Raw genomic sequence first — 25,589 nt, 5'->3', positions numbered from 1 at the left:
TTTCTTTTTTCCCTGCATTATTGCCCTTGCTCTAAAGCCGGTTCGCATAGTCTATGGTGTTGTCGTCGCTGTATCGCTACCTGTCTGTTTTTTTTTTTTTTTTTTTGTTGCTGTCCGGGCCTTGGCGAATGACGACACTGCTGGAGGGATGGGCGGATGGAAGGCGTACATGCATGTATGCAAGGAGCAGAGGAAAGGAGACTGCGGATCAAGGGTGGATGGACAGCGTCAGGGGTGTTATGTGTGTGTGTGTGTCATCAGTGTGGAATGGCTGCTCGCTCTGTCCGCTTTCATTTTTGCCGCTGGTATCGTATGCTGGTATCGGTCATCCGTCGGTCGGTGTAGTTGTAGTTTTATTGTGTCAGTTGAATTAACTGGTATTCATTATCCTTGTGTGCTTCTCTGCTGTTTCTGTTGCTGCCGCTGCTACGTCTACTGCTCCCTTAGGCTCCTCTTTCCTCTGTCTTGCCTTTTTGCGGTCGTGATGGTGAAGAGGCAGGTCAAAGCAGCCTTGACTTCTGGCGCGTTATCCCTCATCCCTATCTCATCATCACTTACACGTATGCACCGTGCGACAGGCAGTGAGAAACAGAAATCGGATCACTGGCTCACAGCACGCACGCGAGTCAATATGTTCGGTTGGTTGGAATTCATGATCATCGTCATCATTTTCTACTCATCTGTCTAGAGCCTGAGAGAAGCAGTTCCTTCTTCCTTCGAGTTTAGCCAGACACTGCACCCTTTGCGCCTGTACGCCTGCCTGGTCCATTCATGTCTGGTCGCTCGTTGAGATCGTAGAGGAAGGGAGAAAGAGAAAGAGAAAGGGGATAATAGTGGAGGACGTGAAAAAGGGGAGAAAGAGGAAAAGAAAGAGAGAACTTCAGATGGAAATGGCCGGCTGCACACGTCGAGTGCCGTTCTCTGCAGACCTTGATAGAGAGAGAGAGGTTGATTCAACCGTGGAAAATGTCGATTTGCCTCGTGGCTGGCTGTTGGCCTTCTTCCGATGTTTGAGCCAGAGCATTGGAGAAGAAATGGGAAATCTTGGTTTGAAGGAATCTTCGTTCGCACGCTCGTCATGGTGGAAAATGTCGTCATGCCTCAAATGAGGCTGTCCGCAGATTGCGCCGCAGCCGTCGCCGTCTCCGCTTTTGGCGCAGCTCCTCCCTCTGCCACCATCGCCACATCTTGTTGCGATACCGCCTCGCCGTCACGGCCCGGTCCACCCACAACGTCATCCTGTCCCTCAGCCTGCACCTCAACGCGACAATGGCAGCCATACTGCAACCGAAACTCATGCGGCACCAAGCCGCTCAGCTTCTCCAACGCGGCCTGGCTAGCCTTGACCTTTGCATTCTTGCCCGAGCTGGCCATGCCCTCGGCGATAACCTGGTTGTGCACCATGACACCGGCGACGCACTTTGTCGGGGCGCCGGGGACGACGCTCTCCATCTCGCGCGCCAGGATGCGGTAGTCGGCGCAGCCCAGCTCCTCGCTCAGGCGGGCGTGCAGCCGCGTCGTCGGGTGGTTTTTGGCGAACGAGTCGTAAATCGTCATGTCTTCGAAGAACCAGCGCACATGCGTGTCGAAGAAGCGCACCACCTGGCCGTAGTCGTAGCCGGAGTCGACAAACATGGCGCCGATGTAGGCTTCGACGATGTCGGGCAGGCACTTGGGCGACTCCTTGACGGCCACCCAGTAGTCGCGTGCACCCCGTGATTCGGCCTCGGCTTCATTAATCTCGGTGGCGTACTCGCGGATCTGGTGCTCGATCTGCGAGTCGTTGTACATGAGATGCTTGTAGAAGTCGATTTTGACGCACAGCGCGCCGAGGAACTTGTTGCCCACCATGGCCATTTTGTGCTCTGTCAGCCACTGCGGGTCCTTGTCGGGGAAGCGGTGGAAGAGGTAGTTGACGCACGCCATATCAAGCAGCGAGTCGCCGAGGAACTCGAGACGTTGATAGGACGGCACTTTGGCCCAGGAGATGGGATAGGATGGATGGCAGAAGGCTGAGCGAAGGAGTTTCGTGTTACGAAACTGGTAAGCATGTTCAAGAGCAGCTTTGCGGGCCATTTCGAGCTCGGCGGCAGGGGAAGCGCCATCGAGGTACGCAGGACGCTGGTAGACGTCCATGTAGCCAGACCAAGTCTCCATCGTGTGCAGCGGCTTGCAAACAAGCTTCGAGACAGCTTTTACGGCGTCGTTCCAGAGCGAAGGCTCCCAAACATCGACATTGTTGTGGGTAATGTATGCAGCGCCGATGAGAGCTTCGCAGACGTCGGCAACTGACTTGTCTCCCAGGGAATGCCTCATTTTGTTTTCACCGCCCGCCTTGTGGCCTTTGCCTTCGAGGAGCTTGAGACCGTCTGGGTACCAGGTACGGCGATTGAACGCCATACTGCGGACGTATTTGGGCAATTCAATCTTCTTGGCCGTCTCGAAGAGAGTTTGGTTGCAGACCATGTTCATCCGGTTGCAATGGCAAAAGAACTCGTTGTCGTCGGGACATTGTCCGAATAGAGCAATGGATGCCGCCATCTTCAGGAAACAGTCTCCCATGAACTCGAGTCGCTCGTAGTTCTTTCCCATGCCACGTCGAAAGTTGATGACCTCTCCAGTATGGTCCTCGGTATTGTCCGAGTCTTTCGTAAATGCCTCGAGGGCTAGCTCTGGAAGAACATTGATGCCCAGCATTTCGCAAGCCTCCAGAGCGATCAGGTACTCATCGACACGATGAATGATGGCCGGGAATACGTACGCCGTCGTAACCGCCTCAGCTTTGAGGGCCGAAATTCTGAGCGGTTCAGGACAGAGGTAGACTTTCGTGCGTAGGTCCAATTCCTTTGTCTCGGCTTCAGCCAACATGTTCCGTCTGTGCAAAACTTGCCGGGCCTCGACGACTGGCTGTTGGCGGTCCCAAATGGGGTCCTGCTTCTGTCTGGACATCTTGTACAAGCTGATTGAGTAGTTGAGGATGTCGGTCCTCTGTTCGGGTTTCTTTGCCCTGATTGCATCCTCAGGGACAGGATCAGTGGGCCTTAGGTCAGTATTGATCCTCTCGGAATAGAAACGCCTGCCTCCGTCAAACTGGTCCACGAGGTATTTGTTCAGCAAAAAGTCGTCCGGATACTCGCCGCGCCTGAACCTGTAGCCTTTGTGCTCGTCTGTTTTGTAAACAGCTTCCAGAGCAGGCCAGTCAAGCAACTCCTCGAGATCCTCACGATTCCCCCTCATGATGTAGGAAGGCATCACCGGAGCTAGCCAGTACGACAGATTCGCGATATCCTCTTCGAACTTTTTGTTGTAAATGTCGAAGAAAATGCGAAAGGTGTAGCTCGAAAGCTTCACCAGCTGCTCATGGCTGCATGTGAACTTGATGTTTTCGGGCCGCAGGTCAACTCGGCTCGTTTTGCCAGAGTTTAGGAAGAGAGGAAAGCTCGGGATTTCGGGCAACGGCTTTCTGGTGAAGATGGCGAGTGGTTGATAAGGGCGATCCAGGCCATCTGGAATTTCAATGATTGTAGCATACAGCTCCACGGGCTCCGTTCCACGAAGATCAGCCCAGAAAGCAGGCTTCGTCATCATCTCATATGAATTCGTCTTTTTGCAGTTGAGGGCAAGCTTTGCATTTCGCAGGGCGGGGAGTTGCTTGGTGTAAATCGGAAGAAGATTTTCATCAAGAAATTCTTGCTGTCGCAGCTGCAGACAGGCTTCGAAAGCAGCAGATCGTTTGGCAATCGCCTTTTTGCTCGCGGGTCGTCCCATGACAGAGGTTATCGGTGCCTGGCTTGGGAGAATTACCTCGCAAATGAATTTGCCGCCCTGCGAAGACATGATGTAAAGCGGGTCAGATGTGACGTCGCTTTGGCGTGGAAGGACGCTACAGAAATGAGCGAGAACGACCAAGCTCTCGTTGTAAGTCAACTTTGCCTTACTTTTCGGGTCCGTGTAAGTGCGAAATCCCTTTCCAGTGATCATCAAGTCTTCAAGGTCGGCGTCATTGCCGTGCAGAATCCTGTCCTCGGGCATCGACTCGCAGAACTTGCGCATCGCCCTCTCGGCTTTTCTGGCCAGGAGCACAGTCTGTTCATGCGTCTGATTCTTGTCTTCAATCATGTGGACGTATTTGGAGTTTTTGTGCCGGGCGCGTCCTCTGGACTGGACATACTGGATCATGGTGAAATAAAGGTCAAATCGAATCGCAAGGTTGCAGTCTGGGATATCGAGGCCCTCCTCAGCAACCGATGTTGCGAAGAGACAGTTGACCTCGCCTTTCCGAAAGTTGATCATGGTCATGACTTGTTTGCGGAACGAAATGTTTAAGTCAGCGGTTTTGGACGTGTTGCCAGTAATGATACCAGGCCGCAAGTATGGTCCACCAAGACGGCAGAAGAGCTCGTGGAGGAGACGAGCAGTCTGTCGACGCTGAACAAAAACGATCGCCCTGGACTCGGTAGGTCGTTCGAATTGGCGCATAAGCCAACGGTAAAGCGCCAGAACCTTGGAGCTGAGGTGAGTAAGTTCTGCTACTGGGCGTCCAAACTCATGGTGATGGACAATTTCGACGGCTTCTCTCAACCGTGCGATTTCTGCATCCAGTCCAGAGACCGTCTTCCTCTTCTTGTCCCTGTGGAAAGCCTGCTCACGCTTACTTTCCAGCTTGCGAGCTTCTTCGTCTGCAAGTGCAAAAGACCAGTACAGGTCGGCGCACCAAGCTCCAAGTTCAGAGCTGGCCTTGCTAGCAGATTCGAAAAGTGTATCAAATGCCGGGATGTCGCCGAGCTTTTCCTTGAGCTTTTCGTGCAGTGGTGTCTCAAACGGCTTGCGCAGAGGATCGTATCTGACCACGACCTCCTCAGGTTTGCTGATTGTCTTGCGCAAGAGATCGAGGTTCTTGGTCGTTGCAATCTTGGCGTGCAATAATCGCTCTAATTCCCTGCAAACAGTTAGCGGCAGCCCAGAAAATGGAGTGTGGAAAACCAACATGGCAGCCTGGCCAACATCGACCTTGGCATCGACAGGAGAAGCCGTCATGCCGAATATCTTGGGGCGGCGGGACTTCTCCTCCATGGGAACGTAATGGTCCTTGATGATTCTGTGGACAAGAATTAGTTTTCATAGACTCGGTGTTGTGATCTGACTTACTTGGCATAGTCGTGGCCCTTCTTTGCGTGATGAGCCTCATCGAAAATCAACAAGTTGATTTGATCAATCTTGATGAAAGAGTGCATCAGGCACTGGTTGAGGACAGCAGCAGTGCAGACGATGACCATGTTTTCGGCAAAGTGCTTTTCCCATGTGTGTTTGGACCACAACTCGCAATGCATCGCTCCGCAGAAGCGATCGACCTTGTAGTCCAAGTTGGTTTCGAGGACAGCGAATTGCTGAAACACCAGGGTGACCGAGTCAACCTTGAGAGTGTTAGCAGGAATACAGCTGCCAGGTGGGAGACTTGCCAAAAAGAAGGAGATCCTGGGAGGTTTTCCAGCCGCACGATCTTCAACTTCTCTTTCCAACATGTGCTTCAAGAGGAGCACAGCGATCAAGGTCTTGCCTGAGCCGGTGTCAAGAACGGCAATGACGTTGTCTTCTTTGGCCCTCTCAAACAACTCCATCTGATACTCCCTTGGGCTTGCAATGACATTGGATTCTTGTTTGGCGAGCATGTTCCGAACAGAGAGGACCTCGTCATCGGTCGTCTTCAATGCCTCCTTGACTTCATTCTGGGTAACCTGTTCGGCCTTTTGCGTGACCCACGAGTTGAAAGCAGCATTCTGGGCCTTGCGCTTCTCTGTCGAGTCCTTTGCCTGATTGGAGATGGGGAGGTCGTCATCGCTGTCTGAATCCACGTCGTCTGCTTCATTCTGGGCGGCAATGGCATCTGCATCGTTCATGATCGAGGTGGGGTCAGCAGAGTTGGAGTTTTTGTCATCGACGACATTGACCGAGCTTTCATTGGACCTGTCGACTTCATCTGTCGGCAATGGGCCTCCTCTCTCAAGACGAGCTTGATCCATGGTCGAGATGGCTTCAGATCACAGGCCCTGTTGGACAGAGGGCAAAGTAGCCTGCCGGCGTGAGAGCAACGGGTCCCTCTGGCACCTCACAGCAGAGCACAACTTCAATCAAGCTTGGTGCATGAGCTGATCTTTGGGAGGATCGAAGAGAGTGTCAAGTCATGGAAGCAGAGGTGCAGGAGGACGAGCAGTTGTCCTTAAGCTTCCCTTTTGTTTGCAGTCATCGGCGCTCGGGCCAACTTGCAGCACCACCGCCTGCGCAGCTGCCGGGCCAGCCCACGGGCTTTGGCACCGCCAGGCTTGAGATAGATTCAGGCTCTCAGTTCCATGGATGCGCAAGAATTGAAGGCAGAGCTGCCCTCACGCGGGCCGTGTTGATGATCGGGATATTTCCTGTGACGCGTGGGCGTGGGCGTGAGGTGGTGTTGCAGCTCCCGTCGTCGCTAGCTCGTGGTCCGTGCGTTATCAACATCCCGTCCGGACCTTCATCGCGACCACACGTGACAGTCTCTACCTTTTGCTGTGTCCTTCATCGCCGCAATCACAACCATCACCGTCAATATCATGAGCAGTACGACAGACCAAGAGCCCAGAAGCCTGCGCGCTTTGTTCGGCGACGCAGAGACCAAGCGCCAGGCCCTGGAGTCGTCCTACAACTCGAATAGCGAAGAGTACCAGGACAGCCTCGCCTCCGCCATCGCCACATACAACGAGTGCTCAAAAGTCGCCAGCCAAGTGTCGCTCTTCAGTCCCAACGAATCGTTGGAAGATGTCTCGTCGGGAGACTTGCAGTAGGACCTCGCCCTCGCCCTGTCGAGCCGCTTGACGTCATTTTCTGACCAGCCGCATAGATACTTTCTCATCGACTTCTACATCGCCGAGCTCGCGCAAAGGATAAAAGCCACCAGCCCGGATTTCCGCAAGTCGAATCTGCAAAAGGCCCGCCACTTCTATGCCAAGTTCCTAAAGCTCCTCGATTCTTATGACTTGCTGTCCAAGTCGGATGCCCAGCTGTTTGAAAAGTACACCGACGCCCCGGATTCCTTTTCGACGGCGTCGACAACTGATGCTGCCGCGCGACGCGATACCAAGATTGCGCGGTTCCGCGCCGAGAAGGATATGAAGACCAAGCTCGAGGTACGTCCAGCACAAATACCACGGAATCGTGGTACATCTCCATTTTTCTTGGAGCACGTGTGGTAACAGGACATCTAGCATTTACGAGCCAACCCGAGCGCGCTGCAAAACGACGACGCAGCGCTCCGAGACCTGCATCTCACCAACATCGCATTCAACGTGCACACGGCCTTTGCAGCACTCGAGTCGATTGCGCAGGAGATGCAAATCCTCGCGCTGGCGCCGCCAGCACCGGCCCCAACCGGCGCCTCCCCCGACGCCATCGCCGCAGAGCAAGACGCGCGGCAGCGGGTGCGCGGCGGCGTCGGGTACTCTGAGCGGCTCGATGCGCCGCTGTCGTCGCTGACGGCCAGGAACGGTCCGCTGCTGAGCTCCGACGGGAAGCCCATGAGACCTTTCACACTGCTTGACAACCGGCAGCAGGTCGCGGCCGGCGTCTTCCGCCCCGACCACAGCCTGCCCACCATGACGATTGACGAGTACCTGGACGAAGAGCGCCGGCGCGGCGGCATCATCGAGGGCGGCGGCGAGCAGTCGGGCATGCGCCCCGAGCCGAATGAGGATGATCTCGACAAGGCGGATGAGGAGACGATGAAGGCGCGGGCCTGGGACGAGTTCACGGAGGAGAATCCCAAGGGAGCGGGGAACACCATGAACAGAGGTTGATGCGTTTGTAGGTGTGTAGAAACCGTTGCGGGAGAGAGACCTCCCGATCATGGCGCTTGTGCCTTGCGACAGATGCTTCCTAGCCGTCCCAATAGTTTCAAACCCGCTGGCAACATGGAGAGCACGGAGACACTCACGCTGCAACCAAACAGAGCAAAGCTCAAACGTCATGCACATCTGCTACCGACCCTACCCCACCCACAAGCCCCTCGGATCAACCCGACACGTCTCATGCAGAAGGCGTTCAAACGGCCGGTCTACACAAACGTAGACCCATCTATCAAACAGCGCGACCCGAATGTGTCCTTGATGTGTGCATCCCGTCAAACGCACCACACCCATTCGGCCCAAGCGCACCACCACTCCAACAAACTCCCAGACCACCGATAGCTATGTATGTAGCCTCGGAACTTGAGACCACCACCAACACCACCACCACCACTTGATTAGGAGAGGGGAAGCAAGCGGGCCAAATCCCAAATCCGCATTCACATTCGCGACCGGGACCTGCCGCATCCATCCAAATGCCCGCGGGTCCGTTCGTCTCCTGGCCCCCAGATAATGTGCAGTACCCTTACCATAGCGTCGACAAACCACGTTGCAAATCTCCGATACCAACGCGGTGCTGCTTGATTGATGGAGAAGCTCTCCGCGCCCTAGCTCAATGAGTCGTTTGCAGTGCACCCAGTGCCCGTGCCCAGCTGGCCCGTTGATGTTTTTCTTTGCTGCCCGGTGCCCCCTCTCCCCACGCTTGCCTGAGTAAGGAAAGGTAGGGACCCTGTGCATCGGTGTCTAGTGTAGAGGACGGGAGGGCGGACGGATGGGGGCGTGCCGCTGCCGTTGGCTAGTGTTGGGAACGGTATAGGCAGCGGTCCGCTCCATCACTCCCGCCCTCGAAGTACAGAATTTTGCTTTCTTTTTCCTGTTTGCTTCTACCGTGGGGGAGGGGGGTAGTGCTTGGTCTGTCATGTTAGAGCTGTGATCAGGGGTCCCGCGCACCATGGTGGCCAACGAATGAATGCTGGGGATGTGCGTGGGTGAGATGAGAAAGATGTGATGGGACGGTGATCATGTCGGGTAGTCAATGTCATTGAAGGCTGTTCAGCTGATGGATTGGGCTGTGCTGTTTGTTGCCTGGCTCCGTCTGCCAACGAGTTGCCTACCTTGGCCACCTACCATTTTGGCCCCGACTTATCGCGAATGAGCTATGATTGATGGTCATGTTGGCGTGGGGTCGCAGTCTCCGGTTGCTTCATATGATAGGTACCTACCTATCAGGGCGACGATTGGAGCTTTCAATGGCTGGAGAAAAGTCTCAGGGAACAAATGGGGCTTTTTGCTGCGGATGGTCTGTATCAAGCTGAGCCACAGACGGAATCAAACGAGGAAAAGTGAGTGGATGGGTGGGGCTGGCAGCCTGTGGACACCACGGCAGGCACGGCGTCTGCATGACATGCCTGCCCTGTGGCATATTCTCCGGTCAGATCCTCGTCTCCTCTTTGGCTGTAGAGTTGGATGTTGTTGTTGTTGTTGCGAGAGGCGCGCGACGCGATGGACGACAGAAATTTTCACCTGACGCATGCTGCGTGATACGGCCACAGCTTGACGCATGTGCGTGCTATTTGCAGCAATAGCCTGTCTGTCTGGACGTGGCCTGCCCTGTTTGCTGCGCGTCAACAAAGGTCCACTTCTCAGCTGGTCAGTGGACAGGCAAGGCAGATCATGGACGCTGTGCACCGCTCGCCGTGAGCAGTGAGACGAGCAGGCGGGCGCGGCTGCCCGAAAAGCTTAGCTCCTGTTTGGAGAGATTCTGCATGGCCCGGCGTATCGCAAGACAAGACGGGAGGCGCCCGCCGCCGCCATGTCTCTTGCACCTGGATGCGTGGGATGGACAGACGTATTCCTGTGCTGGTCAATGATAGCTCCACCGAACGTGAATCGTACGAGGACCATTGTTGCCGCGCTTTGCAAGGTGCAAGTAGTGTTGCTGCAGATGCTGTTGGCTGGCCCTGTGTCCTACACTGGGAACGCCGTTTTCGTACCACGTCGTGATGCACGTCTTGATAGGTAGCCGGGATGCGCAAAATCGACAGCCTGCCGAAGTGATGCTCCTTGCATGGGTCTGGCTGGGGGCATTTCCGCACTTCCTAATCGTCTGGATTCAGCTGATATCAGTGCCCAATTGCCTAGCTGTATGGAGGAAATCGGTTGCAATTCGCGGCGGGCTGGGTTGGGGGCGTGGATAAGACGCCGCAGCATGGGCCCTCTCGACGCCATTCCGAGTCGACTCGCATTTGAGAAAAGAGTCGGTGAATCCATACGTTGCAGGAGCATACAGCGGGGGATCATCGAGGTGCTGCCGCCTGCGCGTCGTGCTGCGAGTTGCGGGCCAGAAATCGAGGTGGTGGGCGAGAGCCAACGCAGGGCGGACGAGCGATTCGATGGCGTCGGTCTGGTCCGAATCGATACGATAGCAGCCAGACATGGTGATTGGAGTTTTGACATTGGCGAGAGTCATGACGGCCGGATGAAGTCGAGAAGAGGGCGACGAGGGCGAAGAGAGGCGCTGGCCGAGTGCCTTGCTTGGGTTGGCGGGCGGTTGTTTCTACCCAAGCGGACAGCTGCAGATGGTGCGCAGCAGCTGTGCGACGGACCAGGGGCAGAGCAGCACAGGGCGTCAGTCTGTGTCGCAACAAGTGACGTTGTGATGGCCGCTTTGGCGTGGCCAGGAGGACCCGGCCAGGCTGCCCTGGTTGTCTGGCAGGCGGGAGGCGGCGGGCAGCGGGAAGCGTTGAGGTGTGGGATGGCGGGCAGCGGACTTCTGTCGTGGTTCTATCTCATCAGGAGTCCTGGCTGTCCCGTCCCTCTGGTTCTCTCCCACGCGTCGAACACAATTTATGCAACGAGGAATAAATAACAAATACATAGTCGATGGCGACGCCTCACAACCAAGCTTGTCCTCTGTAAAAGCCGCGGCGCGCACCCCGCCGGACCACAGACCCTACCCTGTTGGCCACTGACCTCCGCTCTACCTCTTCTCCGCCTCCACAACCAAAGTGCTGTGACTCCAACCCACTGCACGCCCTCTACTGCCACCTCCCGCCTACCATGACCCTCTTCGACCTTGCGCCGCTCCAGCTTCAGACTTTTTAGGGTTCCGCGACCAACTGAGTGCCGATCCGCAACCGACACGCCGCCACCAATGGCCTCCGGGTACGTTTTGACCGAGAGCCACCAAGAGCGCGCAATTGACATTGGAATGCAGGGCCGTCAAGGACGCCGCCAGGGCCATCGACGCGGCTTTTGCCGGCCCGGAAGTTGTCTATCCTCTCCCCGAAAAGCTTCAGCGCACCCTTGAGAAGCTGCTCGAGAACGTACACGAACTAGAAGACGCCGACTCTCAACGCCTCCACGAAGACCTCCTTGCTACCTACAAAAACCACGTCCACGACGAGCCGTCCAAGCGCGCGCCTTTTCTCCATGCCTTGCGACTATTGCGACCGGCAATCAAGGGAGGATCCAAGCTTCTGGAGTGGTGGGATGTCTTGATAGGGTCCGTGGTCGACGGCGTGGGCTTCAAGAGTGTGGAAATTGAAGATGCTTCGGAGTTCGTACTCGGTGTATTGGCTTTTGACGCCAATGGCGAGGACTCAGCCTGGCAGGCAGCTGCAGCAGCCTCGTATCTGCAAAAGCTGCTGAATCGATATCTGCACCACACCCGCTTGCCTACCGCCGAAGAGGACGTGATTACCACTCAAGACGAATACATGGCGAGCCAGATTGAGGCCATACTCGTGTCGTATGGGCGCAAGAGGCCAAAGGCAAGAGTCCGATTTCGCCAGCGCCAGCTTTCTCTAACAGCCCATTAGGAACTTCTTCTCGCTCTGAATGACCTCTTCATCCAGGCCAAGCATCGCGCGCAAGCACTCAGCCTGCTCAGCGCCTTCGTCCGCAGACAACCACCGCGTCTCTACCTCGTCCTCGAAACCCCCCTCATCGACAGCTTGAAGAAATGTTTAATGTTTGACAAGTCCGCAACCGTCGTCGAATTGGCCCTTACCGTCCTCATCATGTTCCTTCCGCACATTACGTCGGAACTATTCGCCTGCCTACCAAAGCTATTCCTCATCTACACGCGCGTCTTGTGCTGGGACCAAGTCATTGCGCCCGCGCCCGAAGACCCGATGAATCCGGATGGAGAGGCAATGGACGGGGATGCGACAGACGAGGATGATGACGAGAGCAACGATCCGACCTGGGACAAGCTGGACGTCACGTATGGGGATCCCAATGACAATCCCGAAACTGCAGCGCCTGGTGCTCTTTACTTCTTCACCTTTCTCTACGGACTTTTTCCCCTGAATTTCATGAGCTACGTGCGCGCGCCCCGCAAATGGCTGAAAAGCATAAACTACCTCGAGGCCGACGATCTCATCCTAGACAAGGATGCTTTGAGGAAACGAACCGAGGCATTTCGACAAGTGCATCTTCTTCACCCTCATTTCTTCACATCCACGCCGGAGGAAGAATTGAGTGAGACTCGGTTTCTCAAGAGTGAGCCAGCAGACGTTGTCATAGATTGTATGGGCTTGTGTATGGCCGTGTCCTCTTCCCTCGAGGATCCAGGTCCACCACCAACGACAAAACTTCCCGAAGTTCCGCAAACCTTGGTCCCGACTGACAGTATCCCTGGTCTGTCCATGGACGACGACGTCACCCTTGCCAATAGCGCAAGTTCGCCATCTGGAACCAGATCCAACGGTACTTGGCGAAACACGCAGTCCACTGCCTATACGAGTTACTCCTGTGGAGCTCAACACACGCCGCAACTCCCTGACAGTTTCTCCGGCCCCGACTCCGTCCAAGGAGCCGGCAAATCTATAGATAGCCCGACTCTCCCTGCAGCGGAGGGCTGCAAAACGGCAGAAGAGCCATCGCAGCCCACTGAGAGTACGCACGATTCAAATGAGGACAACGCGCCGACATCGCCACGTCTAGAGTCTTTTGCGGAAGCACTTTCCACAAATCAGAACTCTATTTCTCTTTCACATGATCGCTTGGCGCAGAACATTGCAACTCTGCAGCGTGAGGTGATGCTGTTGCGGAATGACTTGAATTTTGAGCGCTACCTGAAGAGCCAGCATTTGTCGCACATTGGCCATCTCCAACAAAAGCACATCAAAGAAGCAACCTTCGAAGCTGAAACGCAAAATTTGATCAACACAAACCGTATTCTCAAAGCAAAACTGCAAAAGGCTAACGAGGTCAATGCTCAACTCAAGAAGGAGGCTACGACCACGAGGAACCAGCACAAGAAGTGGGAAGGAGAGGTGAAAAGCCGAATCACGTCGTTTCAAAAGGATTCGACAACGTGGAATTCAAGTGAAGCCTCGCTTCGTGAGAACCTTGAAGCTGCAAAGAAGGACATTGCCACTTTGAAAAAGATGGTCGCCGAAACCGAGGCCAAGGAGCTTAATGCCAGAATACATCTCAGACAAAAGGAGGCTGAAATTGAAGAGGTGGACATCTTGCGCAAAGAAGTCGACGATCTACAGCGGAGGCTTCGCGAGTTCGAATTGAAAGAGCTCAACTTTGAACAAGTACAGGAGGATAGCGAACTTTTACGAGGTGAACTGAAGCTTGCCAACGAGAGGCTGAGGAGCCGCGACTACGAAAAGGAACGATTGGCCAAGTCGTACGAACGCAAGTTTGCCGAGTTGGAAGCCCTTTCTGGAGCGTTCTCGAAAAGCACCAACGACGAGCTGCCGGAGAGCGTTCAGCAGATGATCGACTCTGCATTGGCTGCAAACAACTCCAAGTTTGTCCAGCTACGCAAGACCCACAATCGCCTGCTTCACCGCTTCACTGAACTCGAGGTACACAGCCAAGCTTTGGAGGCTGAATTGGCTTACCTGCGAGGCCGCCAAAACGGAAATGGCCACAGCCACAATGATCCTCCAAGTCCTTCTGGAAACGACCCAACAGCTTCTGGACTTTTGAAGATACGCTCCAACAGTCTGGCTGGAGGGCATAGTCTCTCGAGTAGCCGCGGTGGAGGCTCAAGCTTTGCGACCCGTTTCGGGCATCGCCATTTCAATGAAGCTCTTCGCAGCGACGATGAGTTCATGGAGGACGAACAGAGCGAGTTTAACGACCAGGCGTCGTCCTTCTCTGGGCCTAGCTTCAAAACTTACACTGGTAGGCCAGAACGAAGCGAGTCCCTGCCTGTCCGTGGTTTCCACAACGACCCGGACCTCATCAGCCCGACCACGATTTCAAAAGAAAATCCGTGGGGCTCCGAGACCCATCAGTCAAAATCATACAGCTTCAACCAGACCGAGCCTCTAGGCCATTCTGACGGGCGGAGCACATTCAGTGGTGAATCCACAACTCCAAGCGGTAGTGGATCGAACCGAGACAAGTCGAATCCGAGAGTCAATGTGAAATCCGAGACCAGAGTCTATGGGCGAGGTACGTCTCTTACACCGCGAAGACAGAAGCTTCCCTTCTAACTTGGTACCAAGGTGGCGCTCAGAACATTGGCGTCAAGAAAAAGGACGACAAGTCTAAATCGGGAAGCGGTGGCTTCAGAGGCTTCAAGGGCCTCATGTCTCATAACACTTGATCTTGGACTCACCGCTTGATTACCTGCTTGCTCGCTTCCTTTGGTTGCGCGCCTTGTCCACTCTCGGTTTTTTGGAGTATGTTTACAATGTCCTTTTTGTCTCTGGTTGAGTTTTCTTGGTCACGGTCTCAAAAGTCACGGTCGGTTGCTTGATTAATCTGTCCTCAAATGAGGTTTTGGGTATGCTTTTCGCTGGGGCAGGCAAAGCATTTGGCATTGGAGGAGTTCCTGGCAGCAGCAGTACCCTCCCAGCTTCTGCACACACGAGCAGGCAGGCAGGTATATTGCTTTGGTGTTTTGAAATCTTCTGGTTTGCTGTTCACCTTCCACCCAAAAAGTCTAACCAACAATTGTTTGGACATGACACAGCGGTGCAATTTTCCTGTTTACCCGCATCTTGCACCTGCACTACTTTCGAGCCACAAAGGTCCTGCTGTCGCCCGTCGCTCCGTCTGCCCCGTCTTCCGCATCCAGTCTGCAAAACAGCATCACGACAGCGTTGCATTCGCGTCTTTTTTTCTTTCTTTGATTTTTTGCTTTTTCCGCTCCCGCGCTCGACGCCCCTTTCTTCCATATTCGCTTAACATCAGACGCAGCGTGGCGACAGCTGGGGATGGTGTGGTGCTCGTGCCTGAGACAAGCAAGCAGAGGAATCGCGCTCGCCCTTCCAGATGCACTCTTTTTGGCTCGACAACCCTGGTAGCGAGTGGGGCGCTCGCTCGGTGCCGCACGATTGCAGGTTGCACAGGCTGGCTGCTCGCAGCCGGGGGCGGGGAGAGTGCAAGTGCAAGTGTTTTTTCTTTTGGCACATCCGACAGCGCGGGACGGGGCGGGACAGCATGGGATGGGATGGGATGGCGATGAGATGACTGCCTACTCACCATCACTACCCACCTGTTTGGCGTCAATAAAGCAACGCTGGGTAGGGAGCGTGGGTGCGATTTGATTGGACTGCGAGGAGATGATGGTCCTTTGCGACGAACGAACGGCCGCGTCGACAAGCACACATGAGCGAAAAGAAAACAAGGGAAAAAGAAAATAGTAGTTTTCCCGTCCCAACGGCCGTGGGAGCCAGGCAGCCACAACAGCGCGGCCAGCGCCACCGAAAAGCAATGTCAAGTGTGCGTCGGTTGGCTCGTCGTTCGTCGTCCACGACTGACCGAAAAGTTTGGCTCATGGCACTACTGCTGTGCTGGGCTGGACAGGGTAGGACAGGAGGGCAGCAAGTCACTTTTCTGGGCGAGCGAGACACCAGAGGGCATGGAAGAGACGAACGGCTAGGCGCAAGGCTGGGTGGTGTGATGGTGTTTGTCTCTTCTTTCCTCCTCCTCTGCCTCTGGCCTCTTCGATGTATGTACGTACATACTTCAGTCCAAAGAACACTCTCGCCATCGTCTGACCGCGTCTTTGTTTGTCTCGCTTCCCACCATCCTGAGTCCTTATCTGCGGACCGGGCGCATCGTAGACTCCCCCTTTGAAGTCTATCTGTCGTTGCGGCGGGATGGTGGAGATGCCACCACGCAAGTCCTCAATCTATTTCACCATCACTATCACACGTGGGATGCCATTGACAGCGCGTCGCCAACCATTACCTCATCTTGGAATCTCGTCTGAAATATCCCACGCGCGATCAAGCGCTCCCCGATCCAATTTGCATTCATGTTTGCCTTTTTGCTCCCCTCGACGTCGCTCTTGCTGCCGCGGCATGGCAGGCAGTAGTAGGCGTACTTCTTGTTCGCAGAAATACGGAAAAGTCATGTCCGGTCGTGCTTCCACTCTACTCCTGAGTCCTACGCCTTGGAATCTAAAGATCTCAGTCGCATCGAGCAGTCCTTGTGAATTATTCTTTTTCTCCCCGTGGATGAAGCGCCCAGGCAGTCAAGGCCTGTAGCAGCGACGCTGGCCTACCAATCCAAATTTCAACTACTACCGCACGCGGTGCTGTGCTTTCCCTCACAACTTTCCCTTCTCTCACGCTCATTCTCCATTGCGCCGTTCTTTTGGGCATGATCTCATCGCTCGCTTATCAAGGCGTGCAGCGCGCAGCCGAGCGGCGCACCGACTACGGCCAAGGCGCCTCGAATGTCGAAACGGCGCGCTCGTGTCCGGAAATAAAACATGTCGACTCTGTCTCGCCGTCATTGGTCGGCGGGAGGCCCACCGTTTGTATATCTGAACGACATGTCCAGGGCGACGATGACCACGCTGTTGTTCTGCAGGACTGCGGCGAGCCGGTTCTTTGTACATATTCTCTGATCGTTTTCTCTCTGTCGCGTTGTTGATGACTGTGCGAGATTTGATATCATATCTGTAAGTCTCGATCGCGCGAAATGCAATGTTGAATGGGGTTCTTTGGCTGAATGTTTCCAGGTTCTGTTAGACCATCGCTACCGAATTCCAGCTCTGCTCAGATTCGAAAAGACGACGCGGCTCTACACACCGACGACGAAGACGATTCTACCTGTGCGAATAGCGGCCTTGCGCAGGATCACTCTCATCCTGTGATTGCATTTTCCCTTTTCTCTTTGCGCCGTCATAATCCAGCAGAGTGCAAGCATCTTTTATTCTCACTCGTTCTCAACTGCACCTCCAACGACGACACTTCGTCGGCGTCTGATCCAATTCTTTGGCAACGAAATCTCAACATACCCACGGTAAATCCCCATTCAGACGTTGATTGGCCGTTTGCGCACAGGACAACACACCTGCATCTTCTCAGCTAAATACTGGTTAGCCTTTTCGCCCCCCCATCTATCAATAGGCCGTTTCATTCGTATTGTGCGTTACACAGAAGGGAGCTGACTTTTCTGCGAGTAGAAAAGTCGAGCGGCGCTTGTTAAAAGGGCGGCGAGCGGAGGAGGAGCAAGACAGTCCGAAACTCCAATCTCGAAAGGGCTCAAACATGGCGCGCGGCAAGAGTCTCTTTTACATTTCTCTGTTGTGTTTTGGCGCGCGAGTGTCGAGCGAGTTGGCTTCCAGAGCTGATTCGAGCGGTTATGACTACATCGTCGTCGGCGGAGGCACCTGTGGGCTCGTAGTGGCGAGTCGCCTGAGCGAGAATGCCAACGTCACCGTGCTGGTCATCGAAGCCGGAGAGTCAGTCTATGACAACGAGCACGTCATATCTCCCTCGGGATACTCGACAGCGTTTGGGACGGCCATTGATTGGAACTACACGACGACGGCGCAGTCGCATGCAAATGGCAAGACTCAAACCCTGCACCAGGGAAAGGCCATTGGGGGGACGAGCACGATCAACGGTAAGTAGCGCCGTCGCTGTGGAATGCATGTAGGAGTGAGTGGCTGACCTCGCCCAGGAATGTCCTACACCAGAGCAGACGCGGCGCAAATTGACGCGTGGGAGAAAATCGGCAACGCCGGGTGGAACTGGGACAACCTGTACCCCTACTACCGCAAGCACGAGAGCTTCGAGATTCCCAACCAGCAGCAGGAGAACGGCGGGTCGTCGTACGTCTCCTCGTTTCATGGATTTCAGGGTCCGGTCAAGGTCGGTTGGCCTCTGGACCAATCTGCCAACGCTCTCGGCTCTACGCTGCAGTCCACGTACGAGGCGCTTGGCATACCGGCGTCGAAGGACGTCAATGGAGGCGATCTGAGAGGTTCGACGGCCTATCCGAAGACGGTGGATGAGGAGGCCAATGTCAGGCATGACGCCGCGCGGGCGTATTTCTGGCCGCATTATCCGAGTCGACCCAATCTGGCGTTGGCGAGTGGGACGACGGTGAAGAGGCTTGTATGGAGTGATTCTAAAGACGAAGAGGGCAATGTTGTTGCCAAAGCCGTTGAAGTCGTGGCAGTAAATGGCACAACGAACACCCTCGAAGCAAGGAAAGGGGTTGTGGTATCGGCGGGGACCATTCGAACACCGCAGCTCTTGGAGTTGTCTGGAGTAGGGAATCCGAGGTAAGTGTTCAGCAGCTGTGTCCAAGCAATTCCACGAAAGAAGCTGACTTGTCCCAGAATCCTTTCCCAGTACAACATTTCGACCCGCGTGTCTCTGCCAGGCGTCGGAGAGAATCTCATAGACCAGAATAACAACGGACTCACCTACCCCATCACGACAGGGCAATCCTACAACGGCGGCGCCCCCGTGGCTGCGTACCCCAACGTGACGGACCTCTTCGGCAACTCAACCAGCACCGTCGCCTCCTCCATCCTCTCCGCCCTTCCGTCCTACGCGGACAAACTCGCCGCCCAAAACAACAACGCAACAAGCAGCTCCGCCCTACTCGAGCTGCTCCGCGTCCAACACTCGCTCCTCTTCGAATCCTTCGTCTCCGCCGCCGAGATCCTGCACTATCCAAACGGCAAGACGGTCGGCTCCGAGTTCTGGAGCACGCTGCCCTTTTCGCGCGGCAACGTGCACATTGCGGCGGACGACTGGCGCACCGGCCCGCAAATCAACCCCAACTACTTCATGCTCAGCTACGACGCGCAGTCGCAGGCGGCCGTCGCGCGCTACATGCGTAGACTGTACGCCACGGCGCCGCTCAACGGCCTCGCCGGCAGCGAGTCGTGGCCGGGGACCGCGAGCGTGCCCGCAGACGCCGACGACGCGACGTGGGCGCGCTGGCTGAAGAGCAATTATCGAAGCAATTTTCACTTGCTGAGCACGGCGGCCATGATGCCTCGGGACATGGGCGGCGTCGTGAGTGAGCGGCTGCGCGTGTATGGTACTGCGAATGTGCACGTCGTCGATGCGAGCGTGCTGCCGTTTCAGGTGTCGGGCCATTTGATGAGTACGCTGTATGCTGTTGCGGAGAGGGCGAGCGATTTGATCAAGGAGGACGAGGGGCTTTGAGTGCTTTCACTCAGCGAGCCAGGCGTGTTTTTGGTTGCGAAAGAAGATGATGGTAGTTGACGGAATCATTGAGCGGCGTGACATCTTTTTAGCAAGATAGGTAGCAGCCAGGCGGGGGTCGAAGGTTCGTGTGGTGTTGCTCTGTCGTGGTAGAAAAGCTTTCTTACCAATGAATGCTCTTGGCTGAGGGCGCATGAAGTGAAGAGGCTTGGATGCTCCCAAGGACCTACCCGACGCCCCAACTATCAACACCAACTGTCAACAAAGGTGATTGAAGGCACATCCAGCCATGGCGTTGTCGAGTGCAAAAACATGAGCAATCACTCAGACAGAAGCACCTACAAAAACCTACTCTATAACCCTCGACCTTGTTATATTAACCAAAACCCCAGCCTCTACTTCATCGAACCGGAAATCGCGGGTGGCCAGAGTGGTTCCGGGGGCTGTCAGTCAATCAATATGTGGGGCGATTGGCTGGACGACTTTGAGAGCAAATGCGGATGGAGGGCTGGCCTTGATCTTTTTTAGGCAATGCTGTGCGTGCGCGTTCGAGTCGGGGGCTGCGCATGCACGCAACCGAAGTCTCTTTCTCTATTTTTGTTAAAGGAGTCTTATTGTTTTGCTGCCTATTTGGCCAGAGACCTGCGCTGTTGGCTGTGAAGTAGGAGAGGCGAGTGGATGATTGAAGAGCAACGTCTTTTTGAATTGCCTTGTAGCATCACGATCCACATGCTGATCATCCGAGACAGGATGGGCCCGTCCTCTAAGTACGTCCGTCAGGAGTAACATGTCCATCTATGAGCTACAACGTCGCCGACAAAATCGCTCCAAAAGCCGCCATCACAACGCGCCAGCAGTCCCCCAACCCAAGCTACCGAATTCAATGCAGCCTCTTAAGCGTCTCGACCATGGTCCTCACCGAATCGACATCGATATCCTTGTACCTGAGACGCTGGACAACCTCGTCCTGATCATCCGAGTCCAGATTCAGAAATTGCTCAATCAAGTCGCCGTCGACGAATCGATTTGGCTCCTCCTCGGCGCGAACCTGGTTGCGGAAGGCGCGGTACTCGTTGAATGGCGCGCCCGGTGTTCCATATTCCATGGAGTAGCCGGGTATGAGCTCTTCTTCGTGTAGGAATTCGGCGAGCATGGCTTGCAGGCGGAGGAGAAGGTCGATTTTGGAGGGCGAAATGAGGGCGAAGAGGTAGAGGGAGCCCTCGACCTACGCGAATGTCTGATTAGCTACTGCCACCCTGCTGCTCGCTAAGGGAGACTCACTGTTGCGAGGAAGGCTTTTGGAATCACTGGCGCGTCTGTCGCTACTGCAACATCAACGCGGCGCATGCGGTTCACCTGTTCGCCGAGCAACATGTCGCCGCGTGGCACTAGTCGCCTCTGGTCTTCGGCCGTGACACCACTGACGTCGCGCTCGAGCATCGTCAGGTTGCCCTCGGCGTCTGCTTGGAGATAGGTGTTTTCCTTGATCTCGGCCAGCGCTGTGGACCAGCTCACTTGGAGATGTCGGGCAACTTCGGTCAGCCGGTCGTTGCGCTCGCCATCTCCGGGATGGTACTCGACTAGCGAAACTGACTTCATTAGATCGGCGATGGCAATGATTTTGCCCGAGACTACAACATCGATTGGTGCTGTTGAAGTGCGGAAGGCAGCCTTTTTGATGAGCTCAGGAGTGCTCGCGGTGCGGTATTCGAACGAATAGACGACGACCTGGGGCAATGTTAAAAAATTCTCAAGGGTGAAATTTTGGACTTACCGTCTTGATGAGAGCAGCAACAATTTTGCCCTCTACCATGGCTAAACACCTGCAAGCTCCCTTGACGGAAAGCTCCGCAACAACCTTCAGTTGACGGTCTTCAGTGACCTCAAAGACCAAAATGCGGCCGCGTGCGCTCTCCTTGTCCTCTTCTTCGTTGAGATATGCAGTTCCGACTACGAATCGTTCAGCGACTTCGCCGCTTCCATCGCTCAACTCTGCTCGCATCACGGACTCTACAATCTCGTACTCGTTCATTTCGAAGCTGTGCAGCTCTTTGAACACGACCTCGTCGACCAGTTTGAAGTGGCCCTGCACAACTTCTTCGTGGTCGCGTATTGACCGTTTGATTGTGCCGAGGCCAAACGCTTTCAGCGCAGGGGAGTACGCTATTCTGCGCACTGTCTCGCTCACATGGAGCGTTTGCACATGCGTTGTCCGCTCGGAATCAACGAGCGCAATGTGTAGTTCTCCAGAGGATGCGATAGCCACTGCGCCGGGATACGCTTCGGCATTGAAGGGACAAACAGAAGTGGCCTTTTCTGCTGTCACAGCAGAGTAAACCAAGCGCCCTTCTGAACCGTATATTAAGCTTGGGTGCTCGCATGTGGCAAAGACATTGTAAAGACCATCACCACGAGGCAATGCACGGAAGTTTGCCTGCTGAGTTCCGAGGATGGTACTCTTCTTGTTGGACAGAGCGTATGTGTTTGGATCCACGGAGAATGTGACGACGTTTCCATCTCCAGTGGCGACGAACAAGGTTGGTTGTGGCGCGTCGAAGATTTGCGTGAGAAGCAATGACCGGGGCACAGAAGATCCGTTGTGGCTAAGTGGTGCTGATTGAATCTGCTGGAGGTCATCGAGACTCAAGATGGAGACGGTGCAGCTTTGCCAGAAGCCGACTATGCAGACCTTATCTGGTGATTGTGGAAGTGCAACACACGCAACTTGATTGTCGGCTCCAAAGTCCTTTTCAACGTGCGTTTTGAGAGAGTCGGTGGTTGATAGAACAATGACTCGGCCGCCACCAACAGAGACGACCAAGAACGCGTCGTTCGCGGCGACATCAGTGATTACGTGGTTTGCGGGTGCATTCCACTCTGAGACAATCATGCTGCTTTCTCGGTCTGTAATGCGGGCTGCAGAGCTCGAGACTTGGAGGAGTCTGTCGCCTGGAAGATTGCGGGCCAGCAGAGTGCTTTCCAACAATACTAGGCCTTTGAATTCTTCGAGCTCCTCAACTTGTCCCGTCGAATCGAAGGCGAACACCCGGGTTTCGTCCACCAGAGAGACGAGAAGAGTGTCGTCGAATTCGATGCCTTGGGAGGATTTGAGACTGAAAATATTCGAAATGCTCCCAATCTCGCCGATGGATCCATGGTCTTCCAAACCGACACCACTTCGTACACTTCGGAGACTACCGTCCTTGAATGCGCCGCTTCCTGTGACTATTCGAGCTTGACCGGAAGAGTATTCGTTGCCCTGTCCCTCACCCGACCTATTTCCCATGTCCATGATGGTAAAGTCTAAGATGGGCGCAATGTTGGGGAAAGTCTGGACAATTTCGATTGATTTCTCTGCAAGCTTGATGACCTGCGAATCGCCTTCGTGGGAGCCAACGAAAAGATGACCGGCATCCAGATACACGAGGACCGAAGCTCTCGAGGTCTCGCCGAGCTTTTCCAGCTTCCAACCATCGACAGCGCCGCTCTCGTCAAAAAGCAGCATGAGGAGCGATAGGCTCCCAAACTCGTCAGCCAGCAAAAACCTCTGGGAATCGACTTGTTCCCAGGCGACAAAAATTGTTGATTCCTCCAAAGGACGTTTGATGAGAGATTTTGTGTAGTCGTTGAAGTAGGATATGGACGTCTCGCCCAGAATAAGAGCCCCGTAGGATGGCCCTGGAACAGGTATCAGGTGGCCAGCTCCAAGGTCCAAGTCATCTTTGGTGCCTTCTATTATTTCAAGGTCCGGGCTCCCCGTGTCGTCCGAGGCAGCAGCAGGAGTAAAATTGACCTGACGCAATCGCAGACGAATTTTGCTTTCTTCATCATCTTCATAGAGTAGTGCCATCAAGGGTTTCTCAGTCTCTGGCGATTTGCGATGCAAGAAGGCAGACGACCGGACAAACATTTCTTCTATCCTGGATGGCACGGGCTCCCCCATCTTGTTGGCGTCTGGAATCGCCTTCTTTTTGCTCCTCTCCGTCAACGGAATCACTGTGACGATGCCTTCGTATATTTCCAGAGTCATGAGTTGGCCCGTAGGATCAATCAAGCAACGGTCTCCCGTTTGTGAGTCCCGCGCGGCTCTGTCTGCAACATCCAAATAGCTCTTGATCGTCTTGAGTCTTTTCGACCCAGCATCCCAAGATAACGCAAAATATGTATGGCGGTCTGTACCAACAAAGAGGAGGTCTGTCGACGTTTGGGAGGGCGTGATTTTGCTGAGCATGGTGACATTGCCATAGCAGGGTTCGGCGCGGTGAAACGACAGGCCATCTTCGGTTTGGAGGAATATTTCGAGCCGATTGGCCTTGCTGGATTGGTAGACGGATTAGCGGTGCTTCATCTAGCATGGACAAGTGTGAGCGTACGCAACCACAAGGCAGTCTTCGTCGGGCGTCAGCAGCCGCAGCTTCAGCGCATGCCTAATGCTGCTTGGTCGGTGAATTGGAGCAATGTACGCCATGCTGGATAGCAAGCGCAGCAGAGGGCGCGGATCTGGGGGAGGTAGAGCGTGAAGAGAGCGGGTTCGAGGGTGGAGGTTGATGGAGAAGACCGGAGTTTGCTCAGACTATCGCCGTTGCGGGTGCAGCGCACGGCAGGGCAGATGCGCGCGCTCAGAGGAAGTGACGCGATGCTCGACGCGCACGGCCCGCGCGGGCTACTTTCGTCTCCGTCGGGAAAGCTCTCTGACTCTGATCCACCACTTTTTGCTCTCACCAACCTCGGCTGACGCTCTTGGACTCGTCGTGCACTGCCGAGCACCATGCCTCGTAAGTAGACAAGCTGTTCCTACCTCTCAAATTCCCCCCCTGGTGCTGTCTGCCGACCGGCGCATTCGAGTTTTTCCTGCAAAATCGTCGCCCGCACCAGAATTTACTTTGTCCGCTCTCGACGTCCCAATGCTAATTGACCTCAGCCGCAGATCTAGACGACCCCGTCACGGCCGAGTACGACGTCTTCATCACACCGGAGCTCGAGGAGCAAATCTACCTCTTGCAATACCCCAACCGAGACCGCGAGCAACCATACAACGATGCAAACAACTGCCGGCCACTCGAAATGCGCCTGAAGCCCGAAGCAGGATTCATAGAAGTCGACGTTCCCGTAAACGTGCACATGAACTACGACAAGCGCAAGGGAATCACTTGGGGTGAGGCAATGCGCAAGGCCCAAGACAGTGGCGAGAGTGGCTTTGGTTTGTCTGCGGGCTTCAGCGGCCTTTCAAGGGCTGCAGTGCCAACTCGAGGTGCGCCTACATCACGCGCGGACATTGAAGACATGGAGTTGGAGGACGATGCCGTAGAGCAGATGCTTTTGCGATTCGAGGACGCGAATGACAAGGGTCACGTCTTGAACAGGCAAACACTTGGAGGCCAAATCATGAAGGATGAAGTGGGCAAGCCATCCTACATGCTCGCTGCATTCCGTGGCAAGGAACTCCATTTGACAAAGGTCACTGGAGTCGTTCAAATGAGGCCGCAATTTCATCACCTGGATGCCGTCAAAGAGCTGGGGGATGCTACTAAGCGTCGAGAGCGTGGTACTGTCGACGGACCAAAGGCCAACGAACCGCGCGCCGTCCAGATGACAATCAAGAGCGAGTATGGTGACGAAGCGGCCGCATCGAAACAATTTCTCCACCTTGCGCAAGAAGAGAAGTGGTCAAAACTCCGCTACTTCGACGAAGAGGTACCATTATCCAGACCATCCTGTTGCCCATTGCTAACGTTCGCAGGCCGAGGAAGCATACGACATGTTTCACGAAAAGCTGTTTGTCGACGAGACGGAAGAAGCACCCAGGCTCAGGACCAACATGACCAACGAGCAATACCTTGACGCAATCAGTTGCGAAAGACATGATCCGAGCGACACGACGAAAAAGAAGAAGCCTTTGACCAAGAGGCAGATGCAACGCATCGAGGATTCGGAGGAGTCGGAGGATGAGCCGGCTGACGAGCAGACGCAACTGTAAGGGGAGCCGACGCAGACGGCGGAGCTTTCACAAACCGACGACTTTTGAGCGGACAGGCAGGCTTGGGTACGGTGGCATAGCGATGGCGTTCGGCATTGAAAAAGGGCCTTCTTATTGGGGACTCTGGGGCCTCATTTGGCGTGGCATCATTTTGAGCAGGCAAGGGCTTTACTTGCAGCGAGCGAGCATCGGAGAATTTCGAAAATGAATGCGCAGTCCAATGGAATGCGCCAATATTGAATGCATTTCAACAATGGTCAGGGTCGAGGAGGCCCTACAGGAACAGAAGGTATTAGCCGATGACAAAGCCGCGAAGCGATGCCCACTTGTGATCCATTTTTT

General features: G+C 54.8%; 7 protein-coding genes across 7 annotated transcripts; 5 read left to right on the top strand and 2 right to left on the bottom strand.

Moving 5' to 3' along the window:
- Window positions 1-1,101: 1,101 nt before the first annotated feature.
- On the bottom strand, window positions 1,102-5,897 carry J3D65DRAFT_552106 (dsRNA-specific nuclease; the record flags this gene model as incomplete). The annotated part of the gene is made up of 3 exons (XM_066797069.1): window positions 1,102-4,939; window positions 4,988-5,098; window positions 5,149-5,897. 3 exons carry the CDS (start codon window positions 5,895-5,897, stop codon window positions 1,102-1,104), a joined length of 4,698 nt encoding a protein of 1,565 aa, XP_066656018.1.
- A 687-nt stretch (window positions 5,898-6,584) lies between these two features.
- J3D65DRAFT_552511 (TAP42-like protein) lies at window positions 6,585-7,823 on the top strand (the record flags this gene model as incomplete). Its single annotated transcript, XM_066797083.1, has 3 exons — window positions 6,585-6,811; window positions 6,839-7,157; window positions 7,236-7,823. 3 exons carry the CDS (start codon window positions 6,585-6,587, stop codon window positions 7,821-7,823), a joined length of 1,134 nt encoding a protein of 377 aa, XP_066656017.1.
- A 3,060-nt stretch (window positions 7,824-10,883) lies between these two features.
- Window positions 10,884-14,532, top strand: J3D65DRAFT_323669 (Hamartin protein-domain-containing protein). Its single transcript, XM_066795358.1, has 4 exons — window positions 10,884-11,036; window positions 11,089-11,644; window positions 11,693-14,294; window positions 14,348-14,532. The coding sequence occupies exons 1-4, from the start codon at window positions 11,026-11,028 to the stop codon at window positions 14,446-14,448; spliced, it is 3,270 nt and encodes a 1,089-aa protein (XP_066656016.1). The 5' UTR covers window positions 10,884-11,025; the 3' UTR covers window positions 14,449-14,532.
- On the top strand, window positions 14,297-15,808 carry J3D65DRAFT_621655 (uncharacterized protein). The gene has a single exon (XM_066799986.1). The coding sequence runs from the start codon at window positions 14,617-14,619 to the stop codon at window positions 15,310-15,312; it is 696 nt and encodes a 231-aa protein (XP_066656015.1). The 5' UTR covers window positions 14,297-14,616; the 3' UTR covers window positions 15,313-15,808.
- Window positions 15,809-17,350: 1,542 nt separating this feature from the next.
- J3D65DRAFT_667035 (choline dehydrogenase) lies at window positions 17,351-19,270 on the top strand (the record flags this gene model as incomplete). Its single annotated transcript, XM_066802988.1, has 3 exons — window positions 17,351-17,708; window positions 17,766-18,372; window positions 18,430-19,270. The coding sequence occupies 3 exons, from the start codon at window positions 17,351-17,353 to the stop codon at window positions 19,268-19,270; spliced, it is 1,806 nt and encodes a 601-aa protein (XP_066656014.1).
- Window positions 19,271-19,891: 621 nt separating this feature from the next.
- Window positions 19,892-24,012, bottom strand: J3D65DRAFT_621648 (DNA damage-binding protein 1). The gene is made up of 4 exons (XM_066799985.1): window positions 23,644-24,012; window positions 21,045-23,586; window positions 20,552-20,998; window positions 19,892-20,495 (listed from the first exon to the last, which is right to left on the bottom strand). Exons 1-4 carry the CDS (start codon window positions 23,736-23,738, stop codon window positions 20,151-20,153), a joined length of 3,429 nt encoding a protein of 1,142 aa, XP_066656013.1. The 5' UTR covers window positions 23,739-24,012; the 3' UTR covers window positions 19,892-20,150.
- J3D65DRAFT_621644 (DNA-directed RNA polymerase III subunit Rpc5) lies at window positions 23,920-25,573 on the top strand. The gene is made up of 3 exons (XM_066799984.1): window positions 23,920-24,045; window positions 24,192-24,964; window positions 25,011-25,573. The coding sequence occupies exons 1-3, from the start codon at window positions 24,039-24,041 to the stop codon at window positions 25,245-25,247; spliced, it is 1,017 nt and encodes a 338-aa protein (XP_066656012.1). The 5' UTR covers window positions 23,920-24,038; the 3' UTR covers window positions 25,248-25,573.
- Window positions 25,574-25,589: the final 16 nt, after the last annotated feature.

The sequence above is a fragment of the Phyllosticta citribraziliensis genome (assembly GCF_038025025.1).
Source record: "Phyllosticta citribraziliensis strain CPC 17464 chromosome Unknown J3D65scaffold_5, whole genome shotgun sequence".
Lineage (NCBI taxonomy): Eukaryota > Fungi > Ascomycota > Dothideomycetes > Botryosphaeriales > Phyllostictaceae > Phyllosticta > Phyllosticta citribraziliensis.
This window is presented reverse-complemented; position numbering and strand designations above follow the sequence as displayed.

Excerpts from the sequence above, each read along its gene's own strand:
- J3D65DRAFT_323669 (XM_066795358.1), top strand. Across the intron at positions 11,645-11,692 it reads ATGGGCGCAAGAGGCCAAAG|GAACTTCTTCTCGCTCTGAA; the intron begins GCAAGAGTCCGA and ends ACAGCCCATTAG. Across the intron at positions 14,295-14,347 it reads GACCAGAGTCTATGGGCGAG|GTGGCGCTCAGAACATTGGC; the intron begins GTACGTCTCTTA and ends CTTGGTACCAAG.
- J3D65DRAFT_621644 (XM_066799984.1), top strand. Across the intron at positions 24,965-25,010 it reads TCCGCTACTTCGACGAAGAG|GCCGAGGAAGCATACGACAT; the intron begins GTACCATTATCC and ends TAACGTTCGCAG.
- J3D65DRAFT_621655 (XM_066799986.1), top strand. The coding sequence starts at position 14,617 with ATGAGGTTTTGGGTATGCTTTTCGCTGGGGCAGGCAAAGCATTTGGCA.
- J3D65DRAFT_621648 (XM_066799985.1), bottom strand. The coding sequence starts at position 23,738 with ATGGCGTACATTGCTCCAATTCACCGACCAAGCAGCATTAGGCATGCG. Across the intron at positions 20,999-21,044 it reads TTGCTGCTCTCATCAAGACG|GTCGTCGTCTATTCGTTCGA; the intron begins GTAAGTCCAAAA and ends ACATTGCCCCAG. Across the intron at positions 20,496-20,551 it reads CAAAAGCCTTCCTCGCAACA|GTCGAGGGCTCCCTCTACCT; the intron begins GTGAGTCTCCCT and ends ACATTCGCGTAG.